Source organism: Lathamus discolor, chromosome 1, assembly GCF_037157495.1.
Source record: "Lathamus discolor isolate bLatDis1 chromosome 1, bLatDis1.hap1, whole genome shotgun sequence".
NCBI classification, from domain to species: domain Eukaryota; kingdom Metazoa; phylum Chordata; class Aves; order Psittaciformes; family Psittacidae; genus Lathamus; species Lathamus discolor.
Window position 1 is genome coordinate 53597961 of NC_088884.1, and position 22704 is coordinate 53620664.

General features: G+C 41.6%; 2 protein-coding genes across 2 annotated transcripts in view; one reads left to right on the forward strand and one right to left on the reverse strand.

Moving 5' to 3' along the window:
* ANO4 (anoctamin 4) overlaps positions 1 to 3465 on the forward strand; it is a 211770-nt gene extending 208305 nt beyond the window's left edge. The window contains exon 30 of the mRNA XM_065671440.1: positions 2751 to 3465. The gene's annotated coding sequence lies outside the window, so the exon portion shown is untranslated. The remainder of the gene's footprint in view (positions 1 to 2750) is intronic.
* SLC5A8 (solute carrier family 5 member 8) overlaps positions 715 to 22704 on the reverse strand; it is a 31076-nt gene continuing 9086 nt past the window's right edge. Inside the window, exons 6-15 of the mRNA XM_065671453.1 lie at positions 21605 to 21745; positions 17686 to 17815; positions 15988 to 16076; positions 14558 to 14670; positions 13184 to 13251; positions 12804 to 12890; positions 11554 to 11747; positions 10252 to 10355; positions 8617 to 8702; positions 715 to 7037 (exon numbers count right to left, since the gene is read on the reverse strand). Of these exons, the coding sequence (XP_065527525.1) occupies positions 6906 to 7037; positions 8617 to 8702; positions 10252 to 10355; positions 11554 to 11747; positions 12804 to 12890; positions 13184 to 13251; positions 14558 to 14670; positions 15988 to 16076; positions 17686 to 17815; positions 21605 to 21745 (1144 nt within the window). The 3' untranslated portion in view covers positions 715 to 6905. The remainder of the gene's footprint in view (positions 7038 to 8616; positions 8703 to 10251; positions 10356 to 11553; positions 11748 to 12803; positions 12891 to 13183; positions 13252 to 14557; positions 14671 to 15987; positions 16077 to 17685; positions 17816 to 21604; positions 21746 to 22704) is intronic.

Below are 22704 nucleotides of genomic sequence, written 5' to 3' on the forward strand. Positions count from 1 at the left end.
GAACTTCAAAGCAATTATATATCTTACAGTGCTTTACAGAACTTGGTGATTTTACAGCTTGTTCTCATGGCCAAGTTGCTACTTCATAACCCGTGATTGGGCCTTGGACAACACGGCAGTACTTGTCTATGTGTGTGGCCACCACCTGCAGCACATGCATGGCAGTGCTGCCCTCTTCCACAGTGGACTCAGCTGTGTTAGCTTGCATTTACATGGTAAAGTCACATATGGGGACCACTTCATTTACTCCAACACTACTGAAGTTTTTTGTAGGAGGAGATACTTGAACGTCAGTCTAACCAGCTGGTCTGACAATGCTGAAAGTTTAGGTGGGTAGAACTGTTAACAGATAGGCAAGCATCTAAATGTGGCCAGAGATGCCTGACTGTAGGGTTATTCATTTGGAAACGACACTGTGAAATGGTGGTAACATATTCTAAAGTTTTGAACAGTGCCTTTTCAGGTATGGGACTCTCTGCCCTCTGAAGGAAACAAATCAGGCTAGGGCATCTTGCCCAGAACTGCCTGTGTATTTGTATTGCAGTATCACATCGTCAGGAACTAAGGGGTATGATACACATAACAGAAGACAGACTGTGTCTTAAAGACCTATCTGTGTAAGTAAAAACAAAAAAACCCAACAGATGAACAAGGTCATCAGAGCAAAAGAACACAGTCATCCAGAATATTTTCTTGTAATATTTTCTTTATTCATCCTACTATTATCTATGAAGGGTGGAGGGGAAAAATAGAACAGACTGTAGGATGAACTAGCTTGAGATTTTAATCCTTCATGCAGAGCAATCCTACACAGGATGCAGAATTAGATTTGGGTGAAACGGGACACTGTCTATATCCTTCTCCAAATTCTTCAGCCCTGAGAAATTAAATATTTCCTAGATCATTAACCCAAGCCTAAAGACTGCAGCAGTGTTGGGTGAAGCAACATGAATCAAAATGCTGAGTGTTATGAAAGCTCTACTACCTCTTGCCTCAAAGTGACAACACTGCAATTCTCACAGAACATGCAGTGGCATAATCAGACAGAATGTTCAAAAGCCAAGACTGTAAGAAGCAAGGTGAAATCAAACCTGTGTCCAGCTAGACACAAGGTACTGGAGCTGAACCATTTACTTAGCCCTTTTCCAAATAACTGGAGCTCCATAAAAATACCATTTTTGCAGAAGTCTTAAGTAGTTCTGACCTTGTTAGTCTGAGGATATTTAAGAGGGAGGAAAATTCAGCAAGTTGTTTCTACAAGTTCTTCTAGAAATCATTTGATGGAAGGGCTAGAATTTGCTCTTCTGGACAGACCACACAATGCAAGACTGTATGGATGGATGCCTCAAGCTCCACAAGACATCAGGACCACTTGCATCATGACCCCATATTGCCAAATTAGATCTATTAACTTCTTTCCACTGAAAGGGAGAACTGTTGCTATTTCCATAATGGGGTGAAGGTCTTAATGAGAGAATGTATGACTTGAGGAAGCAGAGAGGTGGAAAAAATGCATGTACCCTCATCTCTGTAGCCACTATGTGCTTACACTTTGCTTACTTGTAGCAAGGAAACTCCTCCAGTAGTGACACATCATCCTAAACGAAGAGGATAAATGGCACAGCAGTTCCCATTTAATCAGGTGCTCCTGGGCCAAGTCTGAAGGTCCTTTGAGGCAATATGAGCACTGAAGGAATTTCAGAATTAATGTTTTCTGTTGATGTGGTGCCAAACTGAGTGGGGAGCATGACTGCCTAATTGAGAAGTGAACTTGTTCGTCTTTGCTTCAGCTTACAGCAGCTATGAACACATCCCATGTGGGCAGTGGAGAAATGGGGGTATTTCTGTCTCTGTACATAGTAGCTGGGGATTAGGCAATGTCATCCTGCAATGCACACATGCCAGATGGGTTAGTATCTACCATCCACTACCCACGGGTGTATACTGCACTTGCAGTCTGGGGACTCTAGGGCAGGATCACTGTGCAAAATCTCATTCAGGACAAATTCACATGAGCAGTTGGATGTTTGCATACCTTCTGTGTAATATTTAAAACAACAGATGACAAGAGCTTAGAAACTGTTTGCTGAGTAGTAAAGAGAAACATGAGTCATACATAAAATCAGTGTCACCCATCTGGGTGTGAACATTTGCAAACTTCTGCAGTAACATACAGCTTTGTCAATGTACATCTCAATAGCTTCCAAGAACTGAACTGAAACCTATTAGAATATAAACTGACTCCCAGTCCAGAGGAACCACTGCAGTGTAATGTGCCAAAACAAATAAAAGTGCAGCAGAAATACATAGATAATAATTGCTTTTGAGACTACTTTTCAACAGAGCTACATCACAATGAATTTTCATGCCAATACATTGCTAGAAGTTGTGTCCTGTTCTAAATGAGAACACAAGTTGGCCGCTTACCAAGCTTATGCTGAGTACAATGATGAAAGGGGCTCTGACCTCCCTGGCAGATCCTGAGTACATTTCTGCCGCTTAATGTTGACCAGTCAACCCACAGAGGTTTCTGTGCTGCTGGTCTGCTGAACAGATTTCCCTTGAGTGCTTCAGAGCTATATAGCAGAACACTCAGGAAAGATGATCCCTTTCTCATTTATTTTATTTGTTAGGAAGATATAATACAAATAATAAGCTAATAATAAACAGAATTTTAATGGTCTCTAGATAGCAAATGTATGCCATTCCCTTCTTTCTGAACTGATGATGGGTTTTGTTTAAACCTCCAGGTGGCCGTCCTATATGTTGTTTACTTATTCCAGCTCCACAAGAGCACTACCTTCAAGGGAATGAGGAAAAATGCAACCTCAATGCATGCCACAGACATTTTACATAGCAAGCAGGACAGCACACATCAAAGGATTTACTGTGAAATCTTGTTGCAATCAGCATAGGATTGATCTCCATAGACCACTCTTGACAGCAAGCATGTACTTCATGAGCAGTTACATGCCAGTTTTTAAAAACCAAGGAACAAAATTGTATATTGGGACTGTTTTTCAGCCTGTTTGCTACGTTTTTTGCATTCTGTCCCATGCTGGTTTTACAGATCTTAGAGTAAAAAATGTAAATGAACAACCTGGGTACTCTGACAGAAGAAAAATCCTAGGTATAGAATATCATCTGTGTTCCAGCCACCAAATACTACAACAGGAACCGTGTTTACAAATCAGTTCTTTTTTATTTTAAATCTTTCTGAGGGGAGTTATGTTATTTACCATATATATAATATATATATAAAGTATATAGAGAGATTGTTTATTTGTAAATAGAAAAATCCTATGGAGAAGAATGTCAAGTTTTCACACTTAAAAAAAAAAAATCATCAGCATAAAGCCATGTTTAATGCTTGTATAATGTGACGCAATAAACTTTAAAATAAATGATGCATATGAAATATTTGCTGGTTGGCATTCGTAAGTTATTTTCTGTTTACCTTATTTGTTCAGCAGCCAAAGAGGCCAGTCAGGTGAAAGCAAATTTAAACGTAGACCAAAGTCTTGTCACTACTGTCTCTCTGTAGATTCTTTGTGCATTCTTGTAGTCCAACATTGTTCCTGTTGTGGTTTTAATTCTTTTTTTAATGTTCCTACTTGTTTTGTCTCTTGATCCTGCCAGATGCAGCATGTTATTTGGAGAGTGTGGGGTGCTCCCACTCCCATGGAATTTGTCAATTTTGAGCATCCTGTATTTCTTTGTTGGGTGAGCTTTTAGCTGGGAGGGATGAAGGATTAGGGTGCAGGAGTGTGATGGAGACACCAAGAATTATCTTTCTGCTCTTACACAGACAAGGCCCTACCTAAGAGTCCAGCTAGCAGAGGACAGTATATGATCTCAGAGAAAATCTTATTCAAAATTAATTAATTGCTTTAATTAGTGATTCCAATTAAAACAATAAGCATTTAGAAAAATGTGAAGCAGAAATAGTCACTTCCTGTGAGAGCCGTGCAGCAGTCGTGGGAGGTTAGTTAGCAAGAAACAGGGTATTTACTGGCATCATCTGCAAAGTTTAAGAACACTTGCCTCTGAAGTGCTTACAGCAGATACTCTCCCCAGTGAAAACTCATCTTGGTGTCATGATTGTGGACCAATAGATATCACTTCGCCCAAACTTTCACTTGATAGCAAAATTAGAGTTCAATGACTGTTCAGTGCTCAAATAGTGACTTCAAGCAATAAGTGAAGACAAGTTGGTCATTTACATGTTTTCTCTATTTTAAACAATTATTTGAATTCAAAGCACTGAGGAAAAAAAACCTCTGTGGTGCTACATTTTTTAACTACGATAATTGGGAAGATGAGTCTTCACTCCATGAACAAAACAGGTAGAAGTCACAGATCATCCTAGACAGTTTAGGGCAGTATCAGTTACAGCACAGTGATCTCAGCACAGAGTGGTGCCGCAAAGGCCACAATGATGCTGCTTAACACAGCAGTGATCTGTCACTCTCCTGAGAAGAATATTCAGATGGGAGTTCATCATTTGTGTTGAGAGGACTTTAGCCATACCAGCAGGCAAGGGCTTGTTACAGGCTTCTGTTCTCTCTGTCCACAGCTTACTCTGTGCCATAAAGCACAGGTACAGAGGGGCACACCAGTCCTCTTCATTTCAGCATTCTGCAGCAGTGTTGAGATAGATACCAGTACTTACCCTTTTTCAGGTTTGCGGGCTGAAAGTACCTGGTAAGTACAAATTACTATTTTCCAAGGCTCTAGAACTATTCCTTTGCACAAAATGCAGTATCTATTTCTGTGTCATGAAGACAAGGCACAAGGCTGAATGAGCTGCACTTATCTTCTGAGACTTGAGAAGCATAGCCAGCTCATTTCAGTCAGTGGACTAGCTGTCTCAGAGTGACTAGGATAGTCCCAGAACAGAGATACCTGTCCTAGAAGACTTTGTTCAGGATGCTACTTTTGGTCTCAGATTTTAGATATAGGAACACAAGACACAATTCATGGGATCTCTCCGGCTCACTCACAGCCCTTCCACACAGTGTTTTCAGCACTTTGCTAGTTACAGAGCTGCAGCAGAGGAATGGGAGATAAGGGTCTGGACCATGCAAACCAGTGCATCAGGATGCAAAGGGGAAACCTGCCTCTGTCACGTGGTTTTGCACTGGGTTAGCTGATGGAGATATGCCCTGGTGGGACCCCCATGCAGTGTCTGGCCTGTACTCCTCTAGCACAGGTTTGTTCCTTGGACCCAATTTTTAATTCCTAATGTCTTCTGATACTGTCAGTTCATCTTATGCAGTAGATCACCAAATGCCCTCTGTCACAGGGGCACAGAATAAGTTGATTTAGATGCTAAAGGGTTCCAGTCAAGATAGATAAGCTAGAATTGTGTCGTATTCCAAGTTAAAGCAGCTCAGCACCTGGCACAAATGCAGCATAAATTTTAGAAAGCATTTAAGACATGCAGTCAGTTTTTCATTTGATTTGAAGCATGACTGCTTCATAAGCTTCACAGATTAACTTTACTGCAATAGCTTTTATTTCCCAACTTGATACTGCTGTAAGAGGAGTTTTAAACACCCATGTATAGCCATAGCAAAAAGTCTTCAGTAGAAAAACACCACAGTGGGTCAGCATCTGTTCCCTGCCTTACCAGAAAGCACATGGGGGGTGTGAAGCAGCCAGGGGTTTTCATCCTCCAAAACCACCAGTACCATGGTCTGGAGTGGATGTGCTGTTCAGCTTCTCTTGGTAGCCTAGCCAGAGGATAAGTCATCCCATGCCTTGCAGCCCAGGAGAAGCCTTCACCAAATGACATCCTCTGCAATGCCTTCCTTGTCCTGGGGAATTGCACCGTGGACTCTGCCTGTCTGCTAAAACATACAATGTACTCTACCCTGATCTGGGCCAAAATTGAAGGTGAATCCCCAGAGAGGCAACAGGGACTGCATGAATACAAATGGCTACATGAAGTTTCAGCTCACAGCTCCACATGTAACAGCAGTGGTAACTGCAGATGCAGTCTTCCCTCTTGTCCAGTAGAGCAAAGAGGGCCCTGTTCTTGCATTAACATCTCTGCTGCACTATGCCCAGCCCAGTGCAAGACCAGTCCTAGGCCAGAACGCTGAGCAAGAAGTGAAAGACTACTGTGGTTCTGCTGTATGGCACTGAATAAAAAGCCCAAATAGCTCTTTTCCTTTGTGAGAACCAGCTCTGTAAGGGTAAGACAGGGCAGATGAGGGAGATGGGGAATGAAAGGAAGTATGTTACTAAGTTTTGCCTCTACCCATCACTAGAGATACTCTTGTAGCTTCCAGCAGTGAACACATACCAGATGCTAGAAACCAGGGAAGAAATAGCTTAATAAAAACAAACATATACAAAAAAAAACAGCACAATAAATACACTCTCAGTTCTACAAATGAATCAGATGGCATTATATGCACCTCCTGTATTAAAAAAAGCCCCACTGTTTCTTGCAACCTGTTAAGGTCCCGCAGCCCTAATGTCTGTACCTGCAATGTCTTAAAAGGAAAAAAGTCAAAAAAAAAAAAAGAAACCAGAACACCAGCTATGTCTGGGGGAACAGTGCTCCTACCAAATAAAAAAATTACTCTGAGAGTGAACAGAGATTAAATGCAGATATTTTCCAGGAAGCTCAAGAATATCAGGTAAATACTTCACATATAAACATTGCCTTAAGCCCTGTCACCAAGATCCAGAGTGAGAAAGAGAGGGTGAGGATGTGCAAGAAAGACCTGATTCCTTTCTTGACTAATATCGAGGGCATGCAAGGGTGACAGTGCAACAAAGCTCAGCAGACGGCTGCCCATTACCCCTGCAGGGCTGGCAACTGACCTGGCACAGGACTGTCAGTAGTGCCTTACATGAACAAAACTGTCCTGGAGGGCTGACATGGCCCCATGTCATATATGAAGGCCATTGACTTTGTTCTTATTGCTTGCAATGTCCATTTCAATGTGGCTGAAAGCAGGGTTGTCAGTTCCTTCAGCTGCCATGGTAAATGGTTTCCAGTTCAACACTTCCACTTTCTGTGGCTAAAAAACAAAAGACAAAAGCCATGCTGTGACGTGGAAGAAACAGTCTTCCTCTCTTTAACCTGCGTACAAGCAGAGGCAGGCCTGACATACAGGATGCCTTGCAGGGAAGTACATGTTGATTGCTGACAGAGCATAAATAGTTATTCATTGGAGTAGCTGGTATTTTTCTAGGGGCATGGAAAGTTTGTTATTGCGTAAGGTACGAGTTGCATGAAATGTTCTCGTCAAGTAGTAAGTTCTTGTCCTGAAAATTATCTGAAGTGCTTTTGGTTGTGCAAAGTTCTAATTGCTGTTTTCATGTCTAGAGACCTGCCACCACAAGGTCCTTCAGCTATTGACTCCCAATCCCTGGTACTTGCCCCATCTTTGACTTGAAGAGCAGATTAACATGCATCATTGCTTTCATGTTTCATCTCTATTATGTGCAGGAAGTTTTTATGTGAAGAACTTTTTATGTGCAGGAAGTTGCTCAATTCCACCTGATTTTTTTTTCCTCATCAACTTTCTGCATTATTTGTGATGCCAACCGCTAGCTCCTAGCTGTAGAACCATGCAGACACTTGTTTCTGAATCCAGGCATAAAATAGTATGGCTGTGGGCATTAGTTTCCATGTGGGTGGATTTGTTCTGGTTTAGTTTTGGTTATTTGGTTGGCTTGGTAGTGGTGTTTTGGTTTTTGCTTGTTTGGGGGGCTTGGGGTTTTGTTTGTTTGTTTCTTTTTCAAAAGATTACAGGGTTTAAATTCCTGACAGTGAAAATGGATGCTGGCCCATTAAAAGCTGTGAGTGACAGAAACTGGATAGCTGGTCGCTAGTCCTGACGTGGACAAACAGCATTACAATAGCACTGTAAAAATCTCTTTCTCTTCCTCGTGTTCACATCCAGAAGCTGAAATACGTGAGATCATACTAAAAGGAGTTGTCATCATGGAGAAAAAACATTTTGCAAACTGAACTATCTCAAAGGCAAGATCGACTGTACTGCAGCACTTGAAAAGCACTGAACAAAGCTGAGTTTCAGCATCCTGATGATACTAACTGAAAAGTGACCTATAGTTTATTTAAAACAAACAAATTTCCCCTACATATTCTCTTTGAAGGCTTGTTATTACCTAATGTCTCTCCTTTTCTTATATCTTATGGAGGGAGCTAGGAAACAGATATGCTGACTAGAAATGTTTTCTCTCAAACAGTAGCAAAAGTTGCAGAAAGAATCCAGATTTTAGCGAACACATGTTTACAAAGAAAGCAAGCTTTGCTGAGCCTAAAGTGTGCCGTGGGCCAGCTTCCAAGAGACTAGTGAGGGAGTATTTTGGCAGAAACCTGGAGAACAACTGTCCCTTGTCTCAGCTTCTCCTCTATTGTTTACTGAAGTCAAGCTGTGGCCAAACATAGCTTCCCTGCCTATGCCAGCTGCTTTACTTCTACCCGCCTTGTGCTCTGCTACTGCCTTAAAGCAGACAGTCATGTCAGGCAACATCAGGTGCTATTCATCCTGGTGGGAAAAAATAAGCCAGGAGCCCTTTGTTCCCAGGAGGAAAGATAGATTTAAATCAGAGATGCATAATTACACTTACTGTCTCAGATTTAGACCATGAGAAGTTGGACAGGAAATCTTCCTTGGTCAGCAGGAATTTACGATCTGTGTTCTGCTTAAGTCCTCCTGCAAAATAGGCAGGTTTCAATCAGCCAGGGTTCCACATGCAAATGATATGTCAGAGCCCAGCCATGGGCACCAGGCCAGGTGAGCAGCACAGAGTCATGCAGCAAAAGCTATCAAGCAGTCACAGGCCTTAGGGATTGTTTCTTTAAAATGATATATACATATATATATATGCCTCACCTCTCAAAATATAAAAATGATCCTTCAAGGTCTATTTGAAATGCCTTAGCCATTTCCCAGAGTTTCCTAGATCTTTGCCAGATTTCTTGCTGTGTAAGAAGACTGAAACAACCATCAGAAGAGGATGAATCTCATACAATGATATCTGGGACCACTCTGCCCAGGAGATGTAGACCAAGTGCTGACAGGGAGCTTGAGCCCCAGTTCTCAGCTCGCTATCAGCAGATCTCCTGTCTCCAAAGTCACCAGAAATTTTTATAGTAAGTTACTTAAGGGCAGCTCCAAGGTAGAGGGGATGAGGGTCAAAGGGACATTTGATCATTTTTTAAGGCATGGAAGATTAACTTATTCTTGTGGGGGAATGTGTGTGGGAAAGAAAGAAGATGCAGGTGCCAGGAATTAGCTCTGATGACTGCCACATGGGACTTAAATGGGGTCTTGTGCCAGAAAAAGGAGGGAGATAGTGTGGTTAAGTGTTTTGGGTTTAGTAAGAACATTAAGTTAGTTTTGTTGGATTTTTTTTTTTGTTTATTGGGCTGATGATTTCTCATCTGGCTTTACTGAGTTGTCCAGTTTTCATACTTGGTTTCATGGCCTGTGGATATACTGACTCCCAGCCTGGTAAGAAGCAAAATTTGTCTACAAGTGTCACTATAGCAATGGGCTGGGAACTTGGCTGGGCATACTGGGGAAAACTGTGAGAGTTGCTGCTTTTGTGTTATTTCTGCCATGTATGAGGTGGGTGATAGGTGTGCTTTGCATCTTACCTAGATGCAAAAGCAGTGAGGTCGTGGGCTGGAACTAAAGTTACTACCTGTGGGATGCTGCTTTTTGCCCCTTGCACGAATGGTAGAGGGAAACTGAGAAAGAAGCTGATGTAGCCATGCACAGGGTCTGCAGCTCTTAAGTATGTGAATGTGGTGAAAAGCATGCACTGTGCATGTGTAGACAAAAAAACCTTGAGCGTTCTGAATTCATTTGAAGCAAAACTGCTTTTGTCCTCTAGAAGCCTGGGTGTACCTGCTTGCTTGCAGTTCTTGCCATGTTCAGAGACAACCCTTAAACCTCCAACCCCTACTGGCATCTAATAAAATGGGGAAGAGATGTCTTATTTATTTATCTATTTCTCTCAGGTTAAAAAACTGCTGAAACTTCTTTCTCCTTAGAAATTTGAAGTAATTTTTGCTATGAGCAGAGATCAAGAGTGGGATGCAGAAGGGCTGGGGTAGGAAATGAGATTTAGGGTAGTAACCTTTACACAGTGTTTGCAATAGGGTTACCAGCACTTCCTGTGGGAATAACAGCTCCCTACTCATCTTAGCTTGCAAGCAACCTAAGATACATTCAATCACAGCTCTGGAACTAGTACCTGTTAGGAGGCTGATAATTATTCCCACAGCTACTGTGATAAGTGTCCCAAGTGTGCTGAAGTAGAGATAAGACAAGGAATACCAGTTGTCTGCCAGGGCAGGCCTGAAAAAGAGCAGAAAAAGGGTAAACCTGCTTTCCTGTTCCAAGCAACCTGAAGATGTTTTCTATTTCCAGACAGCATATAAATACAGAGTTACTTCTGAACCAAGTGACCTGATAGTCTTGAGCTACCTCCGTCCAATAAAATGCACACTGAAAGTTTGTTCTGAAATTTGTAGGACAAATTCCTTGGTATGGGAGGAGACAGGTCAGTACAGTGAGGCAATGCATGGGACAGAGCAGGTAAAAGAGGAGAGCCTGTCTCTACTAGGAATCTAGTGCAGAGCTGAGCACTCCAGCGATCCAGAAGAAAGGATAACTTCTTCAGAATAGGAGATGCTATTTAAAGGAGGGGGCACAAAAAAACAGAAGACAAAAATAGCACGAAAACAGTCACTGTGCAGCTCTAAACAGCCAGAAACAATAGGGCAACTGTCACACCTCAGGTTACACCTTATTTTATTCTCCCTGACAATGTACCCTCTTGCAACAGTTGCTTCCCAGACATAAGGAATGCTGGAGGCCTCATGTGAGAAGTGTAGTCTATGACACTGGATATTGGTCATCCATATGTGTACCAGGGTATCTCTTGATTGTACAATGCTTGAAGATGTAAGGATTGGTAATCCCTAGAAATGTGTTTGTTCAGCTTCTCTCTGTTCCTGGTGTTACCTATATTGTCATTCAGAAAGGTTACACTTAACTATGATTGTCCAAAGTAAGATAAATGGTAATCACAGAGGGGAGCAAATCCCTTACATTTTGTCCATTACACAGATTATGTCCTCTTCTGAATTTCCTGGATAAACCTATTTTTGCAGACAAGCTGTTGTAGGTGGAGCTGTTCAACTGGCAAATTGCCCTTTAACTGCCTACTACTTCGATTCATAAGTCAGACTGTGGAAGTTAAGCCAATAACTATAAATGCTATGCTTTCTTTAACACTATGCTGCCCAGTAAGGCATATGCAAGTCTTTAGACTCAAATATTGAACTGAAGCTTTAAAGATCAATAGGATGATTCACTTTGACTTCTGTTCTGGGATAACCCACACAAACTTTGACAGGGAAAAATATGCTTCACCTTAAGTAGCCTCACAGGTAAACCAGGGGAGGGATAGTAACCCATATGCTAGGCAGATGTTTGCATTACTTTAAAACAAATACATGCTTTGCTGATTGCACATGATGGACTTGTATACCTCTCCACACTTGGTGTGTTGAAGATTGTTGTTAATGGGTTTTCTGTTGCCGTCAAATTTCCTGAGGATATATTACAGCCTATAGTTGAGAGAGATAGAGGCTTGGTCCTCTCTGGGAGTGGAGGATAAATCTGAGATCCAATTCCAACCCAAAGTGAAATAACAAAGCCACTGACAAGACCCACAAATGCACCCTGCAAAACAGAAAATAAAACTTTACATGAAAAGCAAAAGGATATTTGAAAAAGCCAACACCTAGATGGGTAACAAACTGTAAGATAACCTAAACAGTAAGAAACAAGATAATCTAAACGGTAGGCTCCTTAGCAAAAATGAAACATACAGCTGGGGAGAGCTGGGGAATTTACTTGATTCCCCTTTTGGGAAATACAGTGTTTACTCACAGCTCCCGAGTGTACCTCTCTGTATTTTTCCACTATGCCTTTTCAATCAAAGGATAGCTCTGGGCTGCATGGTATATTGGAAAATACTGCTTTATTTGAGGTCCTCCTTGAACAAATACAGAAGCATTTTGCCTTCTTTTCATGTGGTCTGGTTTTGAAACAGTTTCTTCTGCTTCAGGGTGGGGGGATTTTGGGCTGACAGCTAGCAGACTTTTGGGGGTTTTTTTGGTTCTTGGGGTTTTTTTTAGTATATACATAAAATTTGCAACTGCAGAAAGGTAAAGGTTAATGATTAGTGAACCTTACTAAACAGCAATCCTGTCATACCAACCCAGGGACCATGTTCCCAAAGTCTGTAAAATCTATTTTTTGATGGAGTAGATTTTTTCTTTGGAAATTATAATGTCATGATGCTGAAGCACACTGAGAACACCCCAACTCAGTCTGCAATTTCTTGGGCTCCATTCTCTCAGCCTGACCTACTTTCGCTCAAGCATGCCAGCACCCTCAAAGTCTACTGATTGTTCAGCTACATCTTACATTGCTCCCTGCTTTTAAAACTGTGTTTTCACAAATCCTTGCCATGGTTTCATTTTTACTCAGAATATTTTCCCCGCTCTGGTCAGGTAAAATCTCTTCATGGGATGGAAATTCAAGTTCCTATACACCCTTGTCCTTGGGACAAGGAGGAAAGGGAGCAAGGGGAAATGATTTAGACACTTTACATGAGGACATCCCCCTTGCTCCCCAACATAAAATTAGTGGGGGGAAGCTGGGGGAAGGCAGAAGGAGATGTCCCAAATTATCAACATTTTTGGAGGAACAGGGCTTTAAATTTCTACTTACAATTCCATTTGCAAAGGAGCAGAGGATTCCCAAGGCAAACAGTCCTAAAAGGGGGCCACCAACCATGCCAAAAATGCTGAGTGCTGCCTGAGGAAGGAAGAGAGTCTGTTATCAGGTGCTGTGTAAGAAAGTTAAAACCCTAACATGGCAAGAAGGGAGGATGTTGAGAAGGAAAGTATGATTTTAACTGGTGTGTACTCAGCTGACAGGATTTGGTATAGTTACATGGCTGTTTAAAGCAGAGGCTGAGCCATGGGCTGTTTGAGGTCAGTACCCAACAGAGAATAAAAACTAATCTCATAATGGTATCCAGCAATTATTTGCTTACATAATTCATTCTGAGTGAGCCAACATGGGCATGAAAAAAAGCTGACACCTACCTGCAACAAGGCTCCCAGGAGAGATGCCACTGCAGCCATGGCAATGCAGACTCCACCATAAAACAGGCCTGTGTGGAAAAGGCAGAATGATGCGTAAATCTGCCAAATTTTGAAAATCACTAATGGAAATGTTTCCATCTACCCTAGCGTTGCCCTGACATCTCCAAAATAAAACCTGCTAACATCTGGGGTTTTATTAAGAGAGCCTGAATTGGACAAAAGATCAGGTTTCTGTTTACACTGAGTTCATGCAAACTTGACACAATTCTCTTCCCATATATTACTAAAGAGTGATTACTAAATGGCAGCCATGCAGATTAGCCATAGTGGCAAAGCCACATGTACTGTTTGTATTTCTCAGCTAATCTCCTGTGTCATAGTCCTTATATTGAGGGAATGATTTCTGCTTCTCAGCCTAAAGTCTTTGGAGCAAGAAAGTAAATGCTGGCAGGTTACTGGGAGCTGGCACTGTGACAAAGAACATCCCAGGTCACCAGGATGTAGCATCTGCTCCCAAGAACCATAACACTGGCTTACTTATTTTTTCCACCTCCACCCCTCTGGAGTTTTACTGCCCAAGCAATAGGTTAATCTCACTGTTTAATTTGGCATGTCAGACAACACATGATAAGACCAACAACAATCTTGGTGTAAACATTGTTTGGGATAATGTTTACGAAACTGCTCTCAGGTGAAAATATCATACTTGTGACATGCCAACAGTCTGCTGTGCTCGCTGGTATGTGCCACAACAGCATGTTGGCACTGATTTTTCCATACATACTGCAAATACTGTCTTGGGCTACGCCTGCCGCTGCTCTCGGGGCAATGCGACTAGAGAGACAGCTATTGCGCTTCAGAGATGTAAACCATCTGCTCAGCCTAGTTCTGACCCTCTTGTTTGAGCTACATGAAACGGAGGAGCTAAACAGACTGAGAGTCTGAGAGTACATCAGAGAAGGTGTGGAGTTGCTTGTTCTCTAGAATGTTATTGGGACACAGTGCTCACGTATCACTCAGTTCAAAGGGTTTGTTACAAAACTTTTTCCCATGCTTCTAATTTTTGTCAGATGAAAGAAAAAGAACAGGTTTGGGGTTTGTAGTATTGCAAATTAATACTGAATTCAGATGCAGTGCATCTTTCCCACTTAAAGATCAAAATCATCAGCTTCCCTTTTCCTTATGCTCACCTCAAATAGTTTGTCCCCCACCCTGTGTAAAACTATGCAGCTGATTTTGTATCCCCAAAGTATTGCATCAGCGTCGTCATATTGGTGTGAATGCACTTATTCTTGACTTACTCTGCTGATAGCAAGATCTGAATCAAGCCCTCACTTTGTAAATCAAAAGTGGAAAGATATTTTCCAGACATACTCATCCCCATGGAAATCCACGACAGCTTCTTTTCAGAGAGGGATCTGAAGTATGGCCTAATGAGGTCTTCGACAGTCACGGCAGCCAAAGCATTGATGCTGGAGGACACTGTACTACAGAAGGCAAGATTTATACAGATTTTTATCTTAGAAGCTGAAATCCTAGATAACAGATATATTATTACTGGCAGAGAGAAACTGCCACTGCCTAGAACAGTGTCAGAAAACTAATGTAACTGCTGTACTGACTGAGATAATTTATTCTTCCAGGTGATGAAGCTAATAGCATACAAAAATTGTTCAAAATAATCACTCCTAGTGAAGACAAAGCAAATCTTGATGAAAAGGTGGACCTGGAGAGGTCATGAAAATACCTATTACGTGTGGCTAAGCTGTAAATACTACTGGTACATGTGATACCTTAACAAATCATCTACACAGTAGGTATCTGGGTGGGTAAAATTCCTACGTGCAGGCCACTGGTTACTTTGAATACACCCTTAGAGGAGGATTCAGGTAATCTAATTAGAGTAATCTAAGAATTAAGCAACTAGTCCAAACTGAACTATAACAGGCTCCCTGCGGGATCAGAAAAACCAGTGCTCCAAAGGCACAAAGCCACTCAGGTGATCTTGCTTCTGTGTGTACCTTACTCTGTCAAGCCACCAGCTTTTCTTCAGCAGATGAAAACAAATATTCTGGCTGTTCCCTCTGTTTGTGTAGTTACAAGTACCCAGAACAAAATATTCTGGTGCCACATTCTTAAGTTTCCTCATTTTTATCTGCTTGCTTTTGTTCAGAGCTTTCCTCGAGAGAGGTCCTAAAAGATGGTCCTTGGGAAAACTGAACACTCCCCATTATTGGATAGAAGGGAACTGATTTCTCTCCTTCAGTAAAAATGTAACAGTGATCATTATTTTCAAGGAGTTCATCCAAGACAATTGGAGGTCCAGGAACAATTTTTTAAACAAGACTCGAAAGATCAGGTGTGAGGAAAGGGAAATGACTTTAATGTTATGCTGGTTTGAAACTGCAAAATTAAAGGTGAGCAATAGGAAATTCCCCCAGCTGTAACTATTGTGTGTAACCACTCATTTATAATAAAGCAGAAGGGCTTTAAAAACACAGAGAGGAGGATTTGTTGGTGTCATACATTCTGCGTGGCTAGCTGTTTCCTCACGTTTCTAATAGGGAACTCCAAACTGCTTTGAGCACTAGGACCTCAAAGTGCTGCTGTTGGAAACTATGTGTATCTAAGCTTCATCATGAAACATCTTACAGTTACTTTTTTTTTTTTTTAAGAACAAAACTTAGTTAGAAAAAGAAATTAAATGCAAAAGTTTTAGTATAAATGCAACTTCAGCTCTAACAAAAAAACAAAACAAAACAAAACAAAAAAACAGGACAACGGGTTCCAAATTATTAAATTACCTTAATGTCCCACTGTAGGCACTAGCCACAAAAAGGCCTGGCACTCCTGGAAAATCGTGGAGAATATCCAGCACTAGGTATGGCATTAGCTGAAAAAATCACAAGAAATATTATTATCTTGCCCTAATATTTCTTTTTGTCACTGTACTGTTTTTGTTACAGCATTCTCGCTGGCATCCTGCCCAGCTATTCTAATTTTTAATCACAGAATCACAGAATCACAGAATCCCAAGGGTTGGAAGGGACCTCAAAAGATCATCTAGTCCAACCCCCTGCAAGAGCAGGGTAACCTACAGTACATCACACAGGAACTTGTCCAGGCGGGCCTTGAATATCTCCAGTGTAGGAGACTCCACAACCCCCCTGGGCAACCTGTTCCAGTGCTCTGTCACTCTTACAGTAAAGAAGTTCTTCCTGATGTTAACGTGGAACTTCCTATGTTCCAGTTTACACCCATTGCCCCTTGTCCTATCACTGGATATCACTGAAAAAAGCCTAGCTCCATCATCCTGACACCTACCCTTTACATATTTGTAAACATTGATGAGGTCACCCCTCAGTCTCCTCTTTTGCAAGCTAAAGAGACCCAGCTCCCTCAGCCTCTCCTCATAAGGGAGATGTTCCACTCCCTTAATCATCTTTGTGGCTCTGCGCTGGACTCCTTCAAGCAATTCCCTGTCCTATCTCACACTATTTTTGGGGTTTCTACAGAGAAAACCAGTCCTAAAACATCCACTCAGGGTACAGCAGTCTTTAGAGCACCTAGCAGAGGTGAGCATATAGCTGTGCTGTCAGGCTCAGTTTCCAGCGAGGATGGTACAGGAAGCTAACACTAGGCAGCAGGTATTCTCTATTGTATGCCACTCTGTTGGGCTTGGATGCCACAGCAGATGTTTATGTCTGATGTTGACTTCACAAAAGGTTGTTTAATAGCCTCAGGGTAAGTGAGAACAATTTCCTCATTGGAAACCATTTGTCGCTTGTTGACCTTTGCAAGATCTGAGCGCCGGAAAGACAGGAGTCTTAAGATCTTCCCGTGAATCATTTTTTTCACAGACAAGTTGGTCCATTTAGTATCTTGCTTCCAGTTTATGCATCCAGAAGGATGCACCATCACCAGCAAAGAACTACCTCCTGGTAACCTTTCGGGTGCATGCTTTGGGTATGACTATGTTCTGAAACTGAAAGAGCTTTCACCTCCCTTAGCACAGAGCAGTTTAGGTGAGGTGATACAAAGCAGCATGCTAGGGCCCGCAGTCACTCACACAGGCACTGGTGTTTCAGCCATCCCTGGCAGCAGCCTCTTCCCCTCACTTCTCTCTGAGGTGGTGTTTTTTTCTGACGAAAATGTAAGTGGGTTTGGGTGAAAATCCCAAATACCTGCAGAGGTGGGTGAAATGAGCACTCTCCACCTCGCTGCTCTCCCCATAGCCCTCCTTACCTGGCACTGAGAGACCTGAGCTCTGGGACAGCTGGGGAAACTGAGCAGTGCTGAGGATAGGTCTGCTGCTTTCTCCAGGATATTTCCTCCCACGATAGTATCAGTTTAGCACCTCAGTGTTACAGTCTCAACTAATACAGGACTCAGGCATGCCATTATTGCCACCCCTGAGACTCCTGAACACACCCCCATCTGGTTGTTATGGCTGCAGAGGAAGGATGCCCCTCACCACCTTCCCCTGAAACATGGGGCCCTACCTGGTCAATTGCTGACACCTGCTTTGATGTCCATGGATCGCAGTCCTTGTAGATGGAGTAGAGGGCCAGGCCACACAGCGCTGCACAGGCCAGTATCGCCCAGAGGCCTACCAGGTTGATATAGAGGGACCTGCACCAACACACATGGAAATGCAATATTAGAGCTCAACATCCTGCAAGAACCTGCTGGGGCCAAGTAAGCAAGTGCCCACACCAGCATAGAGGAGACTTCCTGGTCATGGTGGCTGCCCACCAGAAAGGGAGTCACCACACATCTTCCAGCATCTCATCCAGTGCGAGATCACGTTTTTAAATATACAAACTGCACTTCTGATGTTGGTGGTACAGTCTAAGTGCCTGTCCCCTGGCAAAGTCTGCTCTGGAGATGATGGGAGCCATATGGAAATCCCCAAGTTTCATCATGTGGGTGAGGTTTATGTTGCAGGCAACTGGCAATAAGACGCTCTCGTGTCCTTGTCTCACACCTTGGTAAAGCAAACCCAGATAGATTTGTAAGGTGGGGTACCCCAGATCGAAGTGCAAGTACCTTTTAGTCAGCACCAACACTCCTCTGCCTCTGGAGCTGCAGTGCCACACTTACATAGTGTCGGAGTTGCCCTTGTCAAACTAATCCCTCATTTCCTCCTGAGCCAGTCTCTGGGGGGGTCTGCAACAAGGCACTGGGACCTGAGATCTGGTCTGGAGCACCTACAGCTGCCGCTTCAGAAAGTAGGTCCAGTAACCCCATCGCCTTCCCACCTCCTGATGCAAGCTTCAACTTAATGCTGAGAGCAGAAGAGAGTTTTCATCAGTCATTAATGCTACCCTTGCCACACACAACAGGCAGCCTCTACTGGCAGTGAAAAACAAATCGTTCTCCTCACCCTGTAAGGACTTTTCCCTTCCATCTAACTTTCTGATCTTCTCAGATGTTTGTCAGCTTTTGATAACTCCTGAGTCACAAAGTTCTTCTCACCTAGGGTGGTCAGGTCAAGCAAACACACCCATGGGGAGCTTGGCCTTGAAAAACAATGTTCCTTCCCAGCAGTTGCCTCCTGGTTATCTGTGTACCATCCACAGATAGTGATTTAACTGCTTGACAGATCACATACTCTGGACTTGTGCCAACTGCTAAGACCTCTGCTGGGAGGACCTTTGGTTTCTAAGCAAATATATCCATACTTTACATGTTTCAGGAGGCCTTTTGGGGCCTTGAGTTGCCAAGAAGATCAGGGGCATATGGGGCACCAGCCTTTGAACTTGTAGAGCAGGATGAATAAAGTAAATTTAACTTTATAGATCTTGTTAGGAACTGAAAGGGATGCTTTCAGAAGGGCATAACGTGAACTAGCTAGCTGAACTATCAGTTTTATACTACAGAACAATTATTCACAAGCACAATGTAAGCTCTTAAAAGAGACCCATATAAAGAAAAGCTGATTTACACATAGTAGGGGAAACTCTGTATTTATACTTTGTAGCAGTAGTCTAAACACAGAACCAGCAGCACTTTAAATTTCTCTCCAGATTAATTTAGTGAAAATGAAGTAGTCCTCTTCTTATAGATGCTCACATATTGGTTGGACGTCTTGCATTCATTTAGCTGAAGCTGTTCTTGTATTAGCATAATCTACCCATAAGGCACTCAGAAGCTGATTTAGCACAAAACTTAACCAATGAGTTAAATCAATTCAACTCTTTTGAACAGACGTAATAGCAGTATTAGCCCAGATCCTTAAGTAAAGAAAGATTAGAAAGTCAAGAGAAACACACGGAAGCAAAAGAAATTGTCTTAATCTGGCAATTCTTGTTTTTAAAATGGATCAGTGTTTGACAGTGAAAAGAAAGTTGTTTTTTTCCACTGATTTAAATCCCAGCTCATGCTACACCCTATGACTAAACACTGGAATATAATACTTGTAGCACTATTGGATGGAGGTGTTCCCATTAATCCTGGGTGTGCAATATGGGGTGGAGTTTGGGTGAAGTAGGCATTGTGACTGCTCAAGGCTTATTTTCAGTTGTTTGTTTCAGGCTGGCTATAAGATTTTAGCACTGAAACATGCCAGAGACTGACCTTGAAAGTGATAGTAGCCTGTATTTTTCTGAAAGTATAGCTCTCCTGTTTGAGGATGACAGCGTGTGCTCTTTCCTCCTGGCGTGTTTCTTGAATGGTGTGGAATGCTTTCCCAAAGCCTGAGAAAATTCCTATTCTTGTGCCACTGTTAAATGCCTTCCCAAAAACTACAAGTTGGAATCTATGAAAGTATTGTTTTCTCAGCTCTGATTTATCATTGTGCTGTCTCTTCTAAAATCTTACAGTAAACGCCATGGGGGCACAAAACGCTATTACTTTGACCTGATGGCATTTTACACTTTTATATACAGGTTAAATGGCAATAAGAGGTGCAAGCCATGAATGACTTGCAGATGTGTCTAATTATATTTGCAAATGAACTTAATAGTTACCACAGAATAGCAGTGTTTATAATTGTGACAAGCTGCAACCATTATACAAAATGATTTCTCCATGTAGGGGAAATAAACTGCATGAGCAAGATGCCATGAAGTCCAACCACCCACACTAACAGGAAAAGACCCTACTGATAAGGCTAAGCCACCACTAAAATTGTATGAGCTATAAATTCATCCAAACCATTCCAGAGCCAGAGAGCCTTCAGCCCTGGTCAAAGCTGCTACAACAGCTCAGAAAATCTGCTCCAAAGCTGCCATAGTGCCAGATTCCCCTTGGCCACAGTGTTTCTGTGACACCCTGGAGGTGTCCCTCCTTACAAAAGAGGGTAGGGAGAGTGTAGGAAAGTAGCACAGCCCTAAGGGACGCAGGTGCTCAGGAAGAGCAGTTGCACTGGCACACAAATCTGGCACAATGTATGCAGCATTACAGATGTAGGATGCACCTCCTGCCTCTGCAGTGCCAGGAACGTGGAACCCAGCCACATGCCAGAGATTGCGGAGAGCCCATGTGGTGGGCTGGAGATGTGGCTGGTGATGAGTATCAGCTCATTCCCATCTGCAGCCCAAGTGGCTGAAAAGTAGATTTTCTTTATTAACATAACCAAAATATTTCAGTTCTAAACTGTGCATGATTTTGTAGGTATTATGCTAACTTTAGGAAGTGAAAGCCTTCATAAAGTCCTTCTTTGTATGTCACTGTATTACAGAACTTATAGACTATAGTCATGATGTACATTTATATAGTTCTTCTATAAACGGACTTTCTGAGCTCGCTAATAATTCTTAAATCCTGAGTTGTGAACTACTAGAATGATACTAAAGAAAAAGTAAGATTACAGATTTAGTAAATAATACTCCACTCTAGAGTAAAAACTGATAATAAATGTTTAAAGTAAAAGCCCTCTGCTTTTTCCATAGTGAATTCCTAACAAAAAGATAAAAGGTCATGATTATTATGAAAACAAAATACATGGCTCCTCAGCAACTTTATTGCTCACTCAAACATTTCTTCATTTTCTCATGCCTACACTTATTGGTATGGAAAAATCTTTCAGTCTTTACCTACACAAAATTCTCAAATAATGATTCAGGTTTAGTAGAGTAGCAATTAAAGATGCTGTCTTGATGTGGCTTCAGCACATGTACAATATTATTTGACCTTTAAGTTGCATATAAATTTCATGCAGCTATTTGTATGCAGGAATATTGCCACAGTGAAACATTCTGGCACAAAGCTCAGTGTTACAGCAATTACATGTAATTTAAGTATCAGTATTTATTTTGCCGATTTGTCTTCTACCCAAAGACAAATCAAAAGGAAAACAGAAAGCAAACATTCTTACCCTTTACACCCTTCTTACCCTTTATATAGACAAAAAACATTCCTTTAAAAAAAATCTCCGTAACAAATTCAGACATTAAGAGTTACTGTAGGCAGACTTACAATTTTGCATGGAACCTGCTTTTGCATGCAATGTATCTCTGTACTTGAGACTGGTTGACTCCATATATGCCAGTCCATGTGAAAGTCCCACCTACAATAATCGTCCAGAAGGTGTGCCTTTGCAAAGGATTGGGATCAAAGCTACAATGAGAAGGAAAAAGAAAACAAATTCAGAATATGAAAATGTTCGCATTATGAGAAGACATTAATGCGTAGGAGAAAACAAAAAAAAGTAAAAAAATCCCTGTACTTGTTCTGATACAAACTCTCTTAATTTGGAGAGATTTTGAACATTCAGATACTCCATGTGAAATCATGAAAAGCGAGTTTTAAAACTCAGAGCTGAAATCCTGATCCAGTGAAATCTGTGCAAAGGTGAAGTTTAACTAATTTATTACCTAGTCTTAAGTAAAGCTGTATGATGCCTATGACTGTTGTGATGAAATGATGCTCCAGTAAAAAGTCTAATATGCCTGCTTATCTAAAGGGACATCAGTCTAACACCAATATAAAGGTGCGTTTGCATGCCCAGCCTTTGTGGATAGAGCCTCTGTAAAGCATTCTGCTGGTTTAGCTCTAAGTGAATTACAGACTTTAGATGGCCACAAATCATTATTTTTTTTAAATCCCACTTTAATGTAGCAATAAATTATGCTTATCTTGGTGAACAGTGTAATATTATTTCACCTCTTACATGCTTTTATTTCTTTTCTTTTTCTGTCTGTGAGCTCTGTGACTGGGGGAAAAAGCAATACAGTATAACCACTACAAATCAACCTAACAAACAGACTGAAAAAAATTACCATTCACAAAAAGAAAATACCCACAGGTGAATTATTTACTGAAGAACTTGGTGAAGATTTGAAGAAGAACCTTCTTAATATCATGAACTGGTAGACAAAAGGACAAATGAGCTGTTTGCAAATTGTAAGTATAAATACAATTGCCTTCTATTCACCATTCACTTTCAGTGGAATCAAAAATGTATCCTTAAAACACCTACTTGGCAAAGTAAAAGAGTTTTTCTCTTCACAAGATTTTGCATGGTGTAAAACCTAAAAAATATCTCTCACACTAGGTGAGTTTGTTTAACAATATAT